Source organism: Panthera leo, chromosome B2, assembly GCF_018350215.1.
Source record: "Panthera leo isolate Ple1 chromosome B2, P.leo_Ple1_pat1.1, whole genome shotgun sequence".
NCBI classification, from domain to species: domain Eukaryota; kingdom Metazoa; phylum Chordata; class Mammalia; order Carnivora; family Felidae; genus Panthera; species Panthera leo.
In genome coordinates, this window is record NC_056683.1 from 95,223,032 (window position 1) to 95,243,900 (window position 20,869).

At 35.7% G+C, this 20,869-nt stretch overlaps 1 protein-coding gene across 1 annotated transcript in view; it reads right to left on the reverse strand.

Moving 5' to 3' along the window:
• ATG5 (autophagy related 5) overlaps positions 1 to 20,869 on the reverse strand; it is a 129,007-nt gene that overhangs the window by 14,932 nt on the left and 93,206 nt on the right. The window contains exon 7 of the mRNA XM_042939466.1: positions 4,235 to 4,352. Within this exon, the coding sequence (XP_042795400.1) occupies positions 4,235 to 4,352 (118 nt within the window). The remainder of the gene's footprint in view (positions 1 to 4,234; positions 4,353 to 20,869) is intronic.

Sequence of the window (20,869 nt, forward strand, 5' to 3'; positions counted from 1 at the left end):
TTCTTTAAAGATGTCAAATACAAAATTAACACCCAACCAATCTTCTTCCTGCTTTTCTCTAGAAAAAGCTTTCATCACTCTGTGTGTCTGTTAATTGTGCTGCTGGCTAGGGCACATACTGCAGTAGAACAGCCTTCTACCAAGGTTTTGAGTTTCTTTGTGATGTTCTCACTCAGAAGTCAAGGATCTTATAAAGAAGTAAATTCTAAATGACATAATGTTTTTCAAAGTGGACTGCCAAAAAGTATCTAAGAAAAGAACAGCAAGGTAGACATTTCAATATTAAATTTTAAATTTCAACTGCTCTTTTTTTTAAAACTGAAGAAGAGTTGACATACAATATTATATGGGTTTCAGGTGTACAACACAGTGATTCAACATTTACACACATCATGAAATGATCACTACGTAAGTCTAGGTACCATCTGCCACCATATAAAGTAATTTCAATTGCTCTTAGTTGATACAAGCATTTTTCACTGTTCTTTAAAACACTACAAAGTACTAAAAAAGAATGAAAAATACAGTACAGAGAAATGAATAACTGAAAGCCAATGTTTGCAGTGGGGGCAGGTATGAGGTATATGAATTCCATTTCTGTCAGCAATAAAAATGATTAGTATTTTAATTGTACATCAAATAGAAAAACTAATCTATATTCCCAAATCTTCAAGAATGTGGAAAAACAGACAGTAAACAGATTAAAAAAAAAAAAAAAACAAAAAACAATCCTTATAGCATGGAGAAAATGAAACAGAATGGTAAGGTTATTCCTGAATCAATAAAAGTTACTGGGAATTTCTCAGTGAAAATTTCTGTAACCTGAGTTCAAAAGAATAAGTTTAATAAACAAAATTATTTAACGGAAGGTAATACATAAAAACTTTAATAGGGATCCATCAAAATTAAATCCTTTTCTTTTACTTTTTTTTTTTTTTAGGTAAGTATACTCTTTTAAAATGTCTTCCTTCTTTCCTTCCTTCCTTCCTTCCTTCCTTCCTTCCTTCCTTCCTTCCTTCCTTCCTTCCTTCCTTTTGAGAGAGAGTGCATGAGTAGGAAAGGGGCAGAGACACAGGGAGACAGAGAACGAATCCCAAGCAGGTTCCACACTGCTAGTGCAGAGCCCCATGCAGGGCTTGAACTCACCAACCATGAGAATATGACCTGAGCTGAAATCAAGAGTTGGACACTTAATTGACTGAGCCACTTAGGTGCCCCTACTTTTATTTTTCAAAAGAAAATTAAGCCATGTCACAGACTAGGAGAAAATAATTGCAAATCATATGTGTGATAAAGATTTGTATCCAGGGGCTCTCTCTCTCTCAAAATAAATAAATAAACTTAAAAAATTAAAAAAAAAATAAAGCTTTGTATCCAAAATATATAAATAACTCTCAAAACTCAGTAATAAGATGAAAAATCCAGGAAAAAAATGAGAAAGGAATCTGAATAAACATTTCACCAAATACATCCACAAATAATAATAAGCACATGAAAACACACTCAACATCAGTAGTCATTAGGGAAATAAAAAATAAAACCAAGAGATACCTCTACACAACCACTAGGATGGCTATAAGACAAAAAAATATATGCTGGCGAGGATGTGAAGCAGGTAATACTGTAAAATAATGCAGCCACTTTGCCAATGTTTAGCAGTTTCTTAAAAAATTAAACACAGACCTACCGCATGACCTAGCAATTCCACTCCTAGGAATCCAACCCAAGAAAAATAAAGACGTATGTCCACACAAAGACACGTATGCAAATGTTCACAGCAGCGTTATTCAGAAGAGTGAAAAGCTGGAAACAATCCAGATGCCCATCAATCAGTGAATGAATAAACAAAATATATATATACCCAATCAAATATTATTCAGCAATATAAAAAGGAAAAACTACTGATATATGCTACAATATGGATGAAACCCCAAAACACTACACTAAATGAAAAAAACCAGTTGCAATTTTGTATGATTGCATTTATGCAAATATCCAGAAGAGGTAAATTACAGAGACAGAAAACAGACCAGGAGTTGTCTAGAACTGGCAGTGGGAAAAGAGATCAGCTGCAAAGAAGCATAAAGGAATTTTTGGAAGTGATAGAAATATTTTAAAACTAGATTATGGTGACGGCTGTTCAACTTACAAATTTATTAAAACTAAAAACTGAAGCGCCAAAAAACTATTTAACTGAAACTCTTAGTGAAGACTAAAATTATACACCAATAAAGATAGTTATGATTCTGCAACAGCATTATAATAAACTTAATGTTAATTATGCCATGATTTAAATGATCCTAAATAGTGTTTCAGGTAACGACACAAAGAAACAATTCAGTACATGAAATACCGAGTAAACTTTGTTACCTTGGCACTAGAGATACGAGGATGTGTAAGACACCATCAAACGTTCTGGACTGCATAGTCTAGTAGAGCACAGTGATGACGGATGATATAGTATGACCTTATACAATAATATTTATAACCTCTTACACCAATGAAACTTTTTTAACTTCGACAATTTTGAGTACCAGTCAATGACCTTTCTCATCAATCCCTTCTGGTACTGGTTCTGATGATATTTTAGATGCCCCTCTTCCCCCTTGCTGTTGACCACTCGTGCATTTTAATTTTTAAGTTTATTTATTTTGAGAGACAGAGCGTGTGCATGGGGGAGGGGCAGAAAAAGAGGGAGAGAGAACCCCAAGCAGACTTTGGCTCCCAGCAGGGAGCCTGAGGTGGGGCTCAATCCTACCAAGTGTGAGATCATGATCTGAGCTGAAATAAGAGTCCAACGTTGATTGAGCCACCCAGGTGCTCCAGCATTCGTGCATTTTAGAAGAACTGATAACACACAGGAACGCCAGGGATGGCAAACACATTCGGTTAAGGAAAATAGTTGCATTCACACACCAAATGACTTATTCTGAGTTCCATATTCGTTGTTTAGTCATTTCGGTTGAAATATCAACATTTCCCTAGTCCCACTCTGTTTCCAATTCTAGTTGTTAGGCAAACTATTTCCTTAGACACTACCTGCTTCTTGAACTGTGTGGTAAGAGTTATTAGTCATGTAAGTAATACTATAATCATCCCAACTTTGAATAAATATGTTAATAAGAAACATACCATTATCCACTGAAGTTATACTGTTATAATAATAGTAATATACTTATAAAGGCCTTACCTCTTTCCATAAGAGATACAAAGTAGCAAGCTTTAAATTTTTTTTACATGATAAATATAAGTCTGTGTAACATATTAACAAATGTAATAATAGTCCACTGAAATTTCCCCTTTAGCTTGGTAACCAATTGCTTGGTTGCAAGTCATTATTCATTAACAGGGTGATGATCAAATTATGGTACACTGATATGAAGGACCACAGTGCCATTAAAAAAATAGCTTTAGAGAATTTTTAATGACTGAAACTATGCTCATGTTCTGTTAGGTGAAAGATACAGCAGGACATACAATTTTACGCACACACACGCACACCCCTCTCAAATACTCTAGTGTCCATACACATGTGTGTGTCAACTGTGGTCTCCAGGGGTAGGGGGATGATAGCATTTATTATTTTTTTTACTTCTGCACTTTCTTTGCATTCCTTATACTACAATTAAGAAAACAGAATTCAGAAATTTTGCTATTTTTCCTTTGCCTACAGGAAAATAATTTTAACCTAAGTTACAAAATGAGGACTATGAAATAGGACAAGTTCTCAATCGCACATGTGAAATGTCAACGTCAAAGAGAACAATGCTGAGTGAAACTTTAGGAAGTGGCAGAAAATTCAAATAAAATGTTTATCCATTATTCAGTATTTTGAACTTTAAAATTCTCAACCAAAGGTAAGAACATTTTTTTACCATCTCTTGTTCCTAGAGAATGAAGAAACACAATGTAAAATTTAAAACAGTATTTACCAGAACTGAAGCTAGAAATGAAAGACCCAGGGCACCAGAGATGCGGTAAGAGAGTGTGTGATGTCAGAGAGTAATTTAAAAGCAGAGATAGTCAATTCCTTACTTTGTTAGTGTCAAAAATACATAAAGTAATAAATTAAACATTAAGTGATTCTGTTTCAAAAGACTGTTCCCTTACAAGATAATGAAAACATTTTCCTGAAGGAACCAGGAAACGCGGTTTATAAATGCAGAATGCTTATGTTACACCTCAGTCATAAAGAGACATGAAAGAAATGTGTTGGTGCTGCTGACTGTGTTACCTTCAGGAGCCACTGCAGAAGGACAAACGTCTTTGAGGAGATCACCTAGTGTGTGCAATTGTCCATCTGCAGCCACAGGACGAAAAAGCTTCTGAATGAAAGGTCGTTCAGTCGTTGTCTATTTGAAAAATGAAAACAGAATTCAAACATTTACATCTTTGTTGCTGTGAATTACAAATTTATAGATCAGAAATTGCAAGCTGCCATCAGATGCCTTCTGATATAGTGTAATCAGAAGCATATGACATCACCAATGTGGTAATATCACCAGAAATGTTTAACACAACCTCAAGTAAATCTAACCGTGAGGAAGCAATCGGACAAATCCAAAATGTTTGACATTCTAAAGATACTGGGCCAAAGGGGCGCCTGGGTGGCTCAGTCTGCTGAGCGTTCAACTTCAGCTCAGGTCATGATCTCGCGGTTTGTGAGTTCCAGACCCATGTAGGGCTCCATGCTGACAGCTCAGAGCCTGGAGCCTGCTTCAGATTCTGTGTTTCCTCCTCTCTCTGCCCCTCCCATGCTCATGCTCTGTCTCTCTCTGTCTCTCAATAATAAATAAACGTTTAAAAAAAAATTTTAAAAAAAGGACAACTGGCTTCAACTCTTCAAATAAGTCAAAGGCAAAACACATCAATACGAAAAGATTAAAAAGGATTGGCAAGATATAAAACTAAGTACAAAAAATAAATCTTGAGTGAATACTGTATCGGAGGGGAAAAATCAGCTATAAAAGACATTTTTGGAATAACTGGGGAAATACAAAATGAACATCAGATAATATTACTGAATTAATGTCAAATTCTTAGATGTGATCATGGTTATAAGGACAATATCCTTTAAGAAATTCATGCTCACATATTCAGGGATAAGGTGCCAAGCCGTCTGAAACATATATTCAAATGGTTGAGAGAGAACGAGAGAGAACGAGAGAGAGAGAGAGAGAGAGAGAGAGAGAGAGCATGCACAAATGTAGGAAAATGTTAACTACTGGTGAATCTAGGTGGAGGGTATATGGGCTTAGTTGTTATAGTATTTTAATTTTTATGTATGTTTGAAAATTCTCAAGAAACACACTCATAAAGAGAGAACTGATGGTAGCCAGAGGGATGGGGGGGAAAATGGGTGAAGGGGAGCAGGAGACACAGGCTTCCAGTTATGGAATGAATAAGTCACCGGGATGAAAGGTACGGCATAGGGAATATAGTCAGTGGAACTGAAACAGCATTGTGTAGTGACAGACGGTAGCTATGGCTGTGGTGAGCACAGCATAAAGTATAGACTTGTCTAATCGCTATGCTGTATGCCTGAAATTAATGTAACACTGTGTATCAACTATATATACTTCTATTAAAAAAATTAAAAACAGGGGTGCTAGTGTGGCTTAGTCGGTTGAGCGTCTGACTTCAGCTCCAGTTATGATCTCATGGTTTGTGGGTCTGAGCCCTGCATCAGGCTCTCTGCTGTCAGCACAGAGCCCGCTTGGCTCTGTCCCCCCTCTCTCTGCCCCTCCTCCACTTACGCTCTCTCTCAAAAATAAAATAAAATCACTTAGTAAAAAAAAAAAAAAAAATTAATAAATCAGAACCCCAAAAAATTTCAAAATAGCAGATAAAGAATATCCTCTGACAACTGTTATTACCACTATGTTATAATTTACTGCTAATAATTTCAATGTATTGCCCACTTTTAAAACTAAGTTTCATTTCTCTTTTTTTTTTTTTTTTTTTTAATGTTTTATTTATTTCTGAGAGACAGCCTGTGTGAGCGGGGGAGGGGCAGAAAGAGAGAGGGAAGACAGCATCTGAAGTAGGCTCTAGGCTTTGAGCTGTCAGCACAGAGCCCGACGCGGGGTTTGAACCCACAAATGCAAGATCATGACCTGAGCGAAGTCAGATGCTTAACCGACTGGGCCACCAAGGTGCCTGGGTGGTTTCATTTTTCTACACTGCCTCTGTAAGGAGCACAACAACGATGAGGAAAGCCTCATCATGACACAGAGTGCAGAGGCCCTGGAATCACCCCATCTGAATAGCACTATCATTTATGTGCTAAGTGATTCTGCCCCTGGGTTTCTTTGGAACATTGAGACATTTGATATCTCTTAAGTTTGTTATAGAAATGAGTTAAGAAATGAGTTAAGAGATGAGAGGAAAGCCTCATCATGACACAGAGTGCAGAGGCCCTGGAATCACCCCATCTGAATAGCACTATCATTTATGTGCTAAGTGATTCTGCCCCTGGGTTTCTTTGGAACATTGAGACATTTGATATCTCTTAAGTTTGTTATAGAAATGAGTTAAGAATTAGCTAAGCACACAGAGAGACTGAGACACACACAGAATGAATGAATGAATGAATGAATGAATGAATGAATGTTAAAGAGAATAAATACCTCTCCCCTTAACTGTTATTTCATTTTAAGATGGTAAGTTTTTACTTTAAGTTTCCAGGGGTGAAAAATCATAAAAACATACAAGAGAATAACTTTGTAAGTAAATATACTCATATTTACATACAGTGCTTTCTAAAAAAATTACTTCAAATACCTAACCATTAAAGACATTAAACCATTAAAAACCAAGTTTGCTTTTTTATTTTATTTTATTTTATTTTTTTAACGTTTATTTATTTTTGAGACAGAGAGAGACAGAGCATGAACGGGGGAGGGGCAGAGAGAGAGGGAGACACAGAATCGGAAGCAGGCTCCAGGCTCTGAGCCATCAGCCCAGAGCCCGACGCGGGGCTCGAACTCATGGACTGCGAGATCATGACCTGAGCTGAAGTCAGACGCTTAACCAACTGAGCCACCCAGGTGCCCCTGCTTGTTTTTTAATCACAGAGGTATATCTCAATTTCTTCAACATAACTATTATAAATTTGGTTAAAAAAACATCTGTTTTTAAGTGTGGATATTAAATGAAAATGTATGAAAAAACAGACATGGTATATAGCATGTGAGCTACCTTTCCCAGCTTTATACTGTGTATTTAGTGGATACATAATAAATGTTAAAAATTATATTCCAATAACAGTTAAGTATCTGTGGCAATGAAAAAAAACCTCGATAATTGGTAAGAATCTTGATAATTAATATGCACTGACTATAATGCAATTCACTTCACTAATTGAACTCTTTCTGGATTTTTCTAAAAGTATGACTGGTATCCTTCAATTTAGGAAGCACATACATTTCACACAAGATGAAACTGAGAAAAATATCATGTAAAATCAAGGATTAACTATGTGAAAATAATAAGGGTTAGGGGAGTTCAAAGAATAAATAGATGAATAGAGGGCTGTAGTAATAATTTAAAATAGCCACTACCCACTTAGGGCTTTCTATCTTCCAGGCGATGGAGAGGCTTTTAAGACTTTTTAGCAAAGGAAGTGACGTGACGAAAGAGGCTTTTTCTCAAGACTAATGGAAAGCAGCACTGTGTACGGTGACTTGGAAGAGGGGTGAGAGGCTGTCTGAATAACGCGAGCCTATGTGATGACAACTGGGGCTGGGTCAGGACGATACCCTCAATTAATAAAAATAAAGTTAAAATGTATCATCCACAGTCTGATCTGAAAATACTAAGATTTTCAGCAAAGTCAAAAAACATTTTCAGGATTCATTCACCCCCTACTTGGTGACCTAATTGTGAAGTGGTTAGCTATAATAATACATATTATAACAACCTGAAAACAATATACTTTTTAAAAGGCCCCAAGGGGGCTTAGCGAGATATTAAAAAACAGGAAGTGTTCTCTACTCCTATTCCTAGGGAAATGGGCTTCTCTTACCTCTTCTCTTACCTCTCCTCTTCCTACTCTCCCAAATCTGAGCAGTTATAATAAAGGTATGACTTCAACAACCTTTATAATGGTGTTTTTTGCTTGGTGGAGGGGTGGGGGATGGGGAAGGCCTTGTACTATTACCATACTCTAAGTAAATTCTGTAGAACAGCAACTAAGAAAACTCTCATCAAAGTAAAGTGATATTTCTCACGTAACAAAAACCTTACTTTAAAAGAACAATTCCCCAAAATACCTCAATCAAAAAATCTAATAAATATCTTCTGTTTAATATTCATTAGACTGCCTTTATATTGTTATTCTTTAAAATCTAGTATTCTAAAAAAGAACAGTTAAGTGAGTAAACTACAACAAAGATCATGAAAACGACTTGATTTCAGGAGTTACTGTCCCTTAAAACAAAAGCTCCTCACAGAAAGCTCATGCATTCAAGTACAATACAAAGGTTCTGAAGGACAATCAGCATGCAGGGCAGATTCATGCAAATTTCTTAGCAGATCTCATTAAACCTAAGTTGAAGTTCAGCAGAGAAGACTAAATTATGCTAGAGTATTTAAAAGCTATCTTCCTTCTGAATACAGACAGAATTTTAAAAATACAAAAAACTCCACAAACATGAATTCTGCAAACTTTGATTTAGTATACATAAAACTGGATGATGCTAACAATATCCACATTACCTGAATCTTAGCCTCACAAGAAAGCCACTACAACAGGAATATAATACAATGCTTACTTAATCTAGCCATTTATTTATAAATATGCAAACTACTTCAGTGACTTCCAAGAAGCAGTATTGTTTGTTCTCTTGTAAGAAATAATATGACTTTATAAAGTCACCTTTGAAACTTCCCTTATTCCTTCAAAAAATGTGTATGTTACTCATTTCTTAAATACACCAAAGAGAATATAAAATTGGGCTGCTACTGGCTGGCTGCTCCCCATCTTTCCCCTACTCATAAATGAAATAATAACTTTTCCTGTACAGGAAAAGTTATGCGGCTGATTTACCGTGGAGATATACTGAAGAGAAGCACAGGAATCAAATTTACATCCAAGAAATAAGATATAGAGAAAAGCTTTATTTCCAACACAGCCAAACAGGTTAACCAGACAGGTTAACGTTAAAGTTGATAAAACAAGAAATGGTGACTTATTATGTGAGGCTGAATGACCAGACAATGTATAGACTTAGGAGTAAGAGGCACAACAGATAATATCGCTAAGACCAAGTTATTTTGAGTGTTATGGCTTACATAAAGTACATACTGCAGCAAACATGCAAGGCAGTTGTTGAAGAGCACAGGCTTTGCAGCCAGAAAGAAATGGCTCTAAGTCCAGGTTCTGTCATTTATTATAGGTCCATGGGCACGGTTACCTGACTTTCTTGACCCTCAGTTTCCTCAACTGTAAAACAGGAATAATTACACACACACACACACACACACACACACACACACACACACACGTATAAACAGAGATAATATCTACACTGAAGAGTTTTTGAAATAATAAATATAAGCACAGCACAGTCACAGTACATAGGACCACCTAAACACGCATCCTAAAACATACACTGCCACCATGATCAACACTTTAAGCTTAATCCCAATTTAGCAGACTTAAAGTTTATTCAATCTTATATTCTCTTAAATTCACCTGTCTGGATGCTAAGTCATGAAATTCATAATCATGAAATTCAGTTTAAAGGAAATATTGATACAGGAGATCTCATAAAAAATTTTTGCTCAGTAAAAGATAGTATGAAGAATATGAAAATGTTGACAAACCACAGACTGGGAGAGATTATCTGTAACCACATATCCAATAAAGGTCTTAATCTAGGTATATGAAGAACTCTAAAATATTTTATTTAAAATTTTTTAAATGTTTATTTGTTTTTTGAGAGAGAGAGAGAGACAGAGCACGAGTGGGGGAGGGGCAGAGAGAGAGGGAGACATAGAATCCCATGCAGGCTCTGAACTGTTGTGAGATCATGACCTGATCCAAAGTCAGAGGCTCAACCGACTGAGCCACACAGGTGCCCCGAGAACGCTAAAATATTTTAAAAGGACATTTAACCAAGGAGGATATACAGATGGAAAAAAACAAAAAAACAAACAAACAACAATAAAAAAAAACCACTCACACACGGAAAAACTTTTTTAAGTTTTTCTTACTTTTTTTTTTTTAAATGTTTATTCATTCTGAGAGAGAGTAGGAGAAGCAGAGAGAAAGGGATAGAGAGAGAATCCCAAGCAGGCTCGGCACTGTCAGCACAGAGCCCAATGTGGGCTTGAACTCACAAACTGCGAGATCATAACCTGAGCTGAAACCAAGAGTCAGACGCTTAACTGACTTGAGCCACCCAAGCACGCCACAAATGGAAATGTCTGACACGTCATTAGCCATTAAGGAAATGCAAATTGCAATCCGCAATGCAGTATTACCACACACCTACCAGAATGTCTAAAATAAAATGTTGGCAAGCATGTGAAGAAACTAGATCACTCATACACTGTTGGTGAAAATGTAAAATGGCAAAGGCCCTTCTGAACAACAGTACGGTAGTTTCTTACAAAACTAAACATGTATCTACCATATGACCCAGCAGCTCTACACCTGAATATCCCCAGAGAAATGCAAACTTACATTCTCCAAAAGCTTGTACATAAATCTTCACAGCAGCTTTACTTGTAATACCCAAACTAGAAACAATCACAGTGTCATTCAACAGGTGAATGGTTAAACTATCTGTGGTATATCTATACCATAGAATTCTACTCAGCAATCATCATCATCATCATCATCATCATCATCCCTATTAATATATGCAACGACTCGTATGGAACTCAAGGGAGTTATGTTACACAGAAAAAGCCAATCTCAATCATATATACTGTATGATTCCATTTACATAACATTAATAAAATGATAAAATTGTAGAAATGGAGAACAGATCAGTGGTTGTCAGAGGTTAGGGAGAGGAAGAAGCGAGGTAGGTGGCTGTGGCTATAAGAGGGTAGGTAACCCAAGAAATGCTTATGTTGGAACAAAACTAAGAAATGTGAGTAAGGCCTGGGGGTTGTATTGATGTCCATTTCCTGGATATGATATCATACCATGGTTATACAAGATGTCAAGAATGGAGGAAACTGAGTGAGGGGTATAAAGATCTTTCAGTATTATTTCTTAAACCTGCACATGAAAATTATACATGTGAAATTGATGTAAAGCATTTAGAACAATGCCTAACACATAGTAAATGGTCAGTAAGTGCCATTAATGTTCTCATTAAATGTGACTTGACACTCCATAGAAATTTGTTGAATACGAATATGTATTTTGTATTGAGTCATAATACAAAACATGCAGGATTATAACAAGATACACTAATCTTATAGTTACCCTGTCACTACATAGCATTAGTGATGATTTTATTGTTTTGGTCATATATATTGTATCAACATATAATATGAATTAGAAGCGTTGGTTTTGTCAAAAATGGCAATTTACAGCTAGAAGGGCAAGTCAAACCATGGAGCCAACCAATGACCATAAAGAGGAGGGAAAATCCCATCAGATAGTAAAAGGAGATTCTATTCACTCAAAGTGAGATTAAAAATCATGAAAGAGAAAAACAAAAATTCAGCAAGGATACAACCTCAACAATGCCCAGCAGATGCATGATTCACTAGGTTGTGAACCTTACAAATGGCCTTAATTAAAAGGCAGAAAGGAGGGGAGGAGTGTAGGATTGGGGGTCTCCTACTGAAACAGCCAGCAGAAGAACTTGATGAGGATAAGGGCCCTGGTTGTTAAAAAAGCTTGGACAGAATCATCCAAGTAGTAGTATCCATGTTCAGGGTCTCCAACCACTGACTTGAATCACTGTCAACTGATCATTTGCTATATTGAGTCTTAGATGGGCATTCTATTCCCCTTGGCTGGTTGGGTTAAAGAAACAAATATTTTCTTGATACTATATATATGTTGCATATTCCTAGGTGTAGCAACAATTTCTGATATCATCAGCAACTTTGTGTGTATAGTTTGCTTATAAATCATCTGAAATAGGATGACTCACTACATGTATAAGTACAATTTATTTGATTTACAAGAGTTCTATAAGTATAGCAAAGGATTTCTTTTGTTAGATTTGTAGGTATTTTTTTTAAATCGGCTATACTGAACTATAACTGAAATTAGCAATTTGTTGATTAATAAAGAATGTAATTTGATTTGTTTCATTAACTGTATAAGTAGCACTGTCTTTTAGAAGAACTGAATCTAGAAAAGGGATGAATTAAACAAATACCAAGAAGTAAAAAAGATTGCTCTCATTTATATACAAAAATTACTTATGTAATATACTTTCATTTGTATATATGTACTAACCAGCATAAATTATACTGAAAAGCATTACAAAAACTAGATTTTACTATTTACAACTCTAATATAACACAAATTAACTGTAAATATGCCATGCATGCACAAAGTGCCTCCAATATCAAAAACCTCACCAACAAAATCAGTGAACTTTCATTTGACAATTTTAAAATATGAACTAAATTTAATATTTTGAAGAGCTTTACATAACAAGTAGCAAAAGTTTCATTGTACCAAAATGGTGACAATGATGAAGACCAATACAACTTTTTTTTTTACAGATCCTTAGGTAAAAAAGCAAAACAAAACAAATCCACAATATAATTAATTTTATAGAATCATGTAGTCACTGATACTCCATTAACAGCAGTGACAGGCATTACAAAGATACAAAGATGAATACATTGCAACAAAGAATACTGTACTTAATTCTTGCCAAGTTTATTTTTCTTTTAGTTTTCTTAATGTTTATTTACTTTTGAGAGAGAGAGACAGACAGACAGAACATGAGTGGGGGAGGGACAGAGAGAGAGGGAGACATAGAACTGAAGGAGGCTCCAGGCTCAAACTCACAAACCGTGGGATCATGACCTGAGCTGAAGTTGGACGCCCAACCAACTAGGCACTCCGTGCTTATGTTCAAAAAAAAAAAAAAAAAAAAAAAAAAAAAAAAAAGAAGAATGCTTATAACAAAAGCATGTGTATGGTGACAACAAAAACTACTTAATAAATGTGCAGCTTGAACAGAATTATTCCAATAGCAGTACCCACATATAGGACCTCTGACTAACAACCAGAGGGTCAGGGTAATTTACCCCAGAAATCTTCGCTCATTAAACATTTACTGAGCATTTACTACAGCATCGCTGTTGGTAGAAACAAAATGTTTAAAGTACACATAAATAATAGTAACATGGTGTTAAGTAAGCGATAACAGAAATATGTACAAAGTGTTGTGGAGAGAAAATTTAAAAGCATGAACACAAAATTTAACTCTGCACTTTTTGGGCAGCTAGAGCAAAAACAAAAATAAAACCAAAAAAGCTGTAAGTGGTTACATGATTTCATCTCCTAAGATTGGAAGATACATCAGTAGGTACAAAGTAAAATATGCTAAATGTGGTAGAATGTAATATATGAAAACAGGAGAGTTTCAAAAGAGGATGAAAACAACAGAGGGAATAGAGAAGATCTTGAAGCTTCCAACTTGAAATACGTAGCTTTTTAAATAGAGAAAGAGATAAAGCCATTTCAGGCAGAGTCCAGGACCAATCTTTTCTTTCCTATGTCCCCTGCTCACTAACGGGTGCAGAGTGCAGCTGCAGCATGATGATACCTGTGAGAAATGAGTGAATGGGGGGAGACAAAAGTGGGGTAAGAGCTTAGCATACAGAGCCTGGAAATGTCAAATGTAGTGAAATTAACAAAGGCTTGGTGGAATCCCAGCTCACAACATGACTGACTGTGTGCCTAGAGCAAATTACATCAATCTTCAGGAGCCTGTTTCTGAATTTGAAAAATGGTAACAAATATATAGCTTTGAATTACTGCTGTGATAATGAAATAAGATGAGATACATAAAACATCTACTGCAGCAGGTGCTTAACAAGGGTTGGTTTTCATTCCTCTCTTTTAAACCACTGTTAACTGTGGAACCAAAAAAAAAAAAAAAAAAGGGTAACATTAGTCTTCACAGAATCAATAAGAGAGAGAATGAAAAATAATTGGTATTCAAGCATCAGTTCCCTTTGAAGTCTTATTAGAATAAATATGTGGCAGAAAGAAAAAGCAAACAGGGGTTTGCACAGGATATGCTGCCAGATATTACCAACAATGACACATTATGATATGTGCTTCAAACTGTGACATGCATATTTGGCCCAAGATATATTCATGCATGTCAAATTTTGTATCACAAGCTTTACAAAAGAAGCCTCATATTAAAATTAGCTTAAGAATATACACATTTATAATACCTCATTAAGTGAAAGAACGGACTATTTTCAAATGAATGCTTTCGGACCTTTACAGTAAACAGTCCTTTTGGTGGTGGGAACAGGGAGGGCGGCTACTGGGGGTTGGGGAGGAAGGGAGTCTGTGCCACTGAATCAGACTACTTTTATCCTTTATGTGGGGAAATAGAAGACTTGAAAATAAGCACTTTCTGTAGTTATGCTACCAGAGTCTGAAGTCCACTTTTAATATTCCCAACAACACTAAAAAATAATAATTAGCATTTGAAAAGCTGTCATTATTATAGTCAGGGACACTTCATCCTCAAAGCAGTAGTATCTTAATTGAGACTATGATTAAATGAAAGCACTCATCAGAAGTACATCCACACATCTGGTTTGAAGTCTGTGTTTTGTGTTATTTAAATTGTTATATTTATTATAATTCTGTCTACACAATGCCAAATATACTTTGTCACATAAATGGTTAAGGCGAAATTTCTTCAAATACAAGCAACAGTTTGTGTCTTCCTCGTATGCGTTCACTGAATAAAATGTGTTAAAGGGAAGCACTACCTCCCTTACTCAAGACTGAGATCAATTTAATGCTACTTATGAGCCTATCTATAAAACAAGTTATGGCTTTTAATTTTTTTATATGAAATTATCAGTAGAGTGACCGAATGAGAAGCTGCCTACAAAAGTGCTAGGATTGATGTTTTTAGTAATAATTATCTTACTTCTTCTAAGATTTCTTCCAAAAGATTTCAAAACCATACCAAGGGAATCATGGTTTAAATTTCATTATCTATAAGAGTTTTAAAATATCTTTGTGAATTTTACCCAAAGCCACACTAAAAAGGTGCGTACAAGAGTGACACAATTAATAGACTTTTCTACTGAAGAAAAAAAGAGCACTTTTGTATGCAGACTATTTCTTCTTTATGAGATACTTCAGTAAAATAATTAAGTGCAGCTTTTAATTTGTATAAAGAAATCAAAGTAGCAAGAAAAAAATCTGAGTCAAAGAGGTTGTACTGACCACAGAACTGAAATTCTGTTCTCTTGATGCTCAGTCAAGTGTCTCATCCACTAGAAAAGTGCTTCTCACTCTGGGCCGGGAGCTAGTGAAGCTCTACAAAGACCCTCAGCCCTGTGAGCATGGTCTGTGGGTTTACAGTGACTGCTAAATAAAGTGGATAATGTAGGAATGTGGGTAATGTTAGGTTTCTGACACAATTTAAAAAATTCATCTCACTGAAGTATCATCAAAAGTAGATTTCGTAGGGGTGCCTGGCTGGCTTAGTCTGTAGAGCATGTGACTCCTGATGGGGGGGGCGGGGAGGGGGCTGTGAGTTTGAGCTCCATGCTGGTTTTCTGTAAAAAAAAAAAAAAAAAAAAAAGAGGGGCGCCTGGGTGGCTCAGTCGCTTAAGCGTCTGACTTCAGCTCAGGTCATGATCTCGCGGTCTGTGAGTTTGAGCCCCGCGTCAGGCTCTGTGCTGATAGCTCAGAGCCTGCAGTCTACTTCAGATTCTGTGTCTCCCTCTCTCTCTGATCCTCCCCCGTTCATGCTCTGTCTCTCCTGTCTCAAAAATAAATAAACGTTAAAAAAAATTAAAAAAAAAAAAAGAAAGAAAAAGCAGATTCCATAATTCTGGTGATTTTTCTTTTTGGAAGCAGCAAATGAAAACAAGTGACAAATATTTCACTGATCTCACTGCTGAAGTAATCTGGTGATTAAGAAATTTAAAAAACCCACCACTTGAGTACTCTGAAGAATAAATGAAAAAAAAAAAAGGCAATGTAGTAAAACTATAAAACTCGTAGAAGAAAACACAGGAGGAAATCTTTATGGCCTTGAATTAGGTAATGGCTTCTCAGATGTACAACCCGATAGCACAAACAACCAAAGAAAAAATAAGCTGGACTTCATCAAAATTCAAAACCGCTGTACTTCAAAGATACCATCAAGAAAATGAAAAGAAAACCCACAGTGCGGTAGAAAATATTTGCAAATCATGTATCTGATAAAGGATTCATAACCAGAATATATAAAGGAACTCTTATAATCAACAACAAAAAGACAACCAAATTTAAAAATGAGCAAAGAAATTGAAGATGTTTCTCCTAAAATGCTATACACATGGCCACTAAGCACATGAAAAGATGTTTAACATCATTAGTAATTACGGAAGTGTGAATCAAAACCAAAAATATATACCCCCTTTATACCCATTAAGGCAGCTATAATTAAAATGTTAGAAAATAACAAATATTGGCAAGGATGTGGCCAAATGGGAACCGTCAAACGTTGCTGATGAGAATGTAAAATGGTACAGATGCGTTGGAAAGCAGTCCAGCAGTTCCTCAAAAGATTAAACACAGAATTACCACATAACCCAGCAATTCTATTCCTAAGCATCTACCCAAGAAAAATGAAAATATATGTCCACGCTAAAATTTGTATGTTAATGTGCATAGCAGCAGTTATTCATAATAGCTAAAAGGTAGAAACAATCAATGTCCATCAATTGGTGAATAAACAAAATATAGTATTTCCATGGAATGGAACATTAGTTGGCCATAAACAAATGAACTGAAGTATTCTACAACACTGATGAAACATGGAAACATAATGCAAGTAAAAGAAGCCTGACACAAAAAGCCATGTTATAAGATTCTATTCTGAAAATGTTCAGAACAGACAGAAAGTAGATTAGTGGTTACCATGGGCTGGAGAAAAGGGAAAATGAGGAGTGATGCTTTTTGGAGTGAAAATGATCTGGAATTATATAGAAGTGACAGTTGCACCAACTCTCTGAATAGTCTAAAAATATTTTTTTTTATTTTTTAGAATATTCTAATAAAAATTTTTAAAATTTTTTAACTTTTTAAATTTATTTTTGAGAGACAGAGAAACAGAGCATGAGCAGGGGAGGGGCAGAGAGAGAGGGAGACACAGAATCTGAAGCAGGCTCCAGGCTCTGAGCTGTCAGCACAGAGCCCGATGTGGGGCTTGAACTCATGAACCTGAGATCATGACTTGAGCTGAAGTTGGATGCTTAACCGACTGAGCCACCCAGGCACTCTCAAAAGGATTTTTTATACTAACAGCCATTCAATTTCTGTTGATGGCCATTAGAAGAACAAAGTTACATAAACTATAAAGATCTTTGTACCAGCAAACTTGGATGACCCAATAGATACTGCCATTTTTATTTAAAAAAAATTTTTTTTTTAACGTTTATTTATTTTTGAGACAGAGAGAGACAGAGCATGAACAGGGGAGGGGCAAAGAGAGAGGGAGACACAGAATCCAAAGTAGGCTCCAGGCTCTGAGCTGTCAGCACAGAGCCTGATGCAGGGCTCGAACCCACAAATGTGAGAGCATGACCTGAGCTGAAATTGACTCAACCAACTGAGCCACCCAGACACCCCTAAACTTTTTTTAAAGGAGGTCAAAAGCCCCCAAAGAGTAAGTATTAGATTCCTGCTCTAATTAAAAAAAAAAAAAAAAAAAAAATCACTGGGGCTCCTGGGTGGCTCAGTCAGTTAAGCATCCAACTCTTGATTTTGGCTTAGGTCATGATCTCACAGGTTCGTGGGTTCAAGTACCACACTGGGCTCCACACTGTTAGGATTCTCTCTCTCCCTCTCTCTCTCTCTCTGCCCCTCCCCTGCTCATTCTCCACAACCCCCCTCAATAAATAAACTTTAAAAAATTACAGGTTTTTCTTTAGAAAGTTGTATAGCATAATGGCAATTTTAAAGCTGTCTGTAGAAAATTCAATAACTTTACCTTAAATGTTCACCAAAACTCATTTCAAATTCATGCTCTGATACTTAAAGCCAAACGGTTCTGAAATTTAAAAATGCTGTTAAAAGGGGTAGGCTTACTAAAATAGACAAAGAATTTAATAATAAGGGGTTATATAAAATAGAAGTTGTCACCAAATACAGTGTCTAGATCATAAAAAATGTCATTATTGATAAGCGGCTACCGAGACTGTGGACTCATTATGTCTACCGTTTCTGAGCTTTCTCACAAACCTCTCTACCAGTCAGGGTAGCAAAGGAGCTGCTCACCTTCCTACTCCCTTACTAGCTTGGAACCTCTGGTTCCCACCCACATTACTGTCACCTGACTGGGGAGGAGGGACTCCGTAGCAAGGAGGGATTCTTCCTGTTGCAGATTCTTGGCTTTGAATCCAGAATGGTAAAGGAACACCACCATAAACACAAGTTAGGGTCTAGAGTACTGGTGTCTTAGTTCAGTCTCATGATTTACATGGCCTTTCCTAAGAATTTTATTATTTATAATACAAGCCCCTATCTTCCCAAAAATATGAAATTTGGGGAATACAATACCTGAATAGAGAATGGTCTATAGAATCCAAAGAAGGCTGTATGTATCCCAACAGTATTTTATTTCAAGCTAGCAATAATCCAATACCACCAATTCAGCAAGTCAAATTACAGGGGTTTTTTTCCACAATGGAAGTTTTAAAACAGAATAAACATTTTGTTATTGAGTACACTGAAATGGTGATTTTTAAATAGGGGACTAAGAGGATCATATACATCAAAGATTAATTCCTGCATAATTCAGGTGAGTTTATCTAACTGAGAAATGGAGGTAAGGAGAGGCAAGAAGCAGTCAGCTTCAAAGAATTCACTAGCAAAAGCATCAGGATGCACTGTGGCTAACAGCAACAATCACTGTACTTACTCTGAAGCCCTCTTAGGAACCAGGCCTTAAAAAATGATAAACTTGGTTGGCCTCATGAATAGGTATCAGCCAAACTACAAAATGAGTCAGAGTGTGGATCCCAACTTAAAATACAGTGCTTAATTTAAGTAATATTTTTACTCTTCCAAAAGCAGCATCATTGGTCCCCAGAATTAATTCTAATTAAAGGAAACCTTCCTTATTGCACAGTATAGGATTTCAATAATATTTAATGTGGGCATTGTTAAAATACTCCAAAATAATAAAACTATTCACTTATGTATAATACGGCTTAAGAAGTCACAGAAGTCTAAATTTATTTAAATTTTATAATGATAACGTGTTAGGGGGAAAGGCAAATTTGTTAGTTCTACTTCATTAAGGATTCCTCAAGCAACGTAAAAACCAAGTTCAAGTTACACTTTGATGTGAATATCCTTTTGAAAGCTACTCTACCCTGTTTTATATGAAGCATCTGTAGCTAAAATGAACACCTAGTGAAGAGTATGGATGCTGCATTACATAAGCAGACGTCAGAAATGTCCCAAGCTGATTCTAAGTTGCTTTAAACATGTATACAGAGTCAGAAATTAGCTATGGCTTACTTCTAAGAAGTAACAGATAATTACCCTCATCATGATGAAAAGGATTTTCAATGTAAGCTAATAGAGGTATTTTTCCTATAGCAAAGCTCTGCTTTTAAAAATAAACTTCAAAACTTTAATTAAAATAGGAAATGCTTTACTACATAGTAAAAACACTTCTCAGTTTAGTGAGGCAGAGAAAGGAAGGACTCTGAAAGGAGGAAAAGTAAGGACAGGACATAGAGATGAAGTAAAAGAAAAAGGAGGAAAAGAAAAGAGACAGGAAGAGTGAAAGGACAGAAAGACCTATATATGTTATGTTATGTTATATTATATTATATTAATTATATTATATTATATTATATTATATTATATTATATTATATTATATTATATGAAATATATTATTTCTCACTTGAAACTAGCAGGAGAAATTCTTTCCTTTTATATACATGAACTAACTCATGTTCCTCTTACCTATGCTTTGAAAAATCTAGACAAATAAAATGTTAAGAATCTTACTACACTGGATTGCTGAGTCCAGTTTTGAAAGCATGCTATTTCTTAAAATACATTAATTGTCTACAGTGCAAATGTAATTTCCATTTACAACGATGTTTTAAAGACAAGTTTAATATGGTGTAAAACATGGTTAAATTAAACTCATTAGTAAGTAACACACATCAGTTTGACTCTTCAACGTTTTGTTCATATTAACTTAGCCACGTATCTCATACACAAATCACTCATTAGTGAATTCAATAATCAAGTGAAATCCTCAGAGTACTAATTCATTATCATTTCACAGCTAGTACAATTTTTATAAATTTACATTAGGTATAAAATTGTGTCACAATGTATGTATGTGGACAGATGACTTTAAATGAAAAGATCACATCCAAGGTACATCTATGGTCTATTCAAATACGGTTTCCAAATGTACCCCAATTCTGTTGAACTCATGATCAGATACATTGTTCCACTGATAGAGACCCCCGCCTCCCACCTACCCGTCTCAAGCAATACACAAACAGTGGCACATTGAACCAGCATTGACTTCCCTTTAAATTTTTAGCCTTTTTAGAAGCAGACTTTTGAATGATACATCCTGTTTAAGACAAGATATATTGTGTAAAATGCTCTTAAAGCATCAAATTGAGATAATACATACAACTGA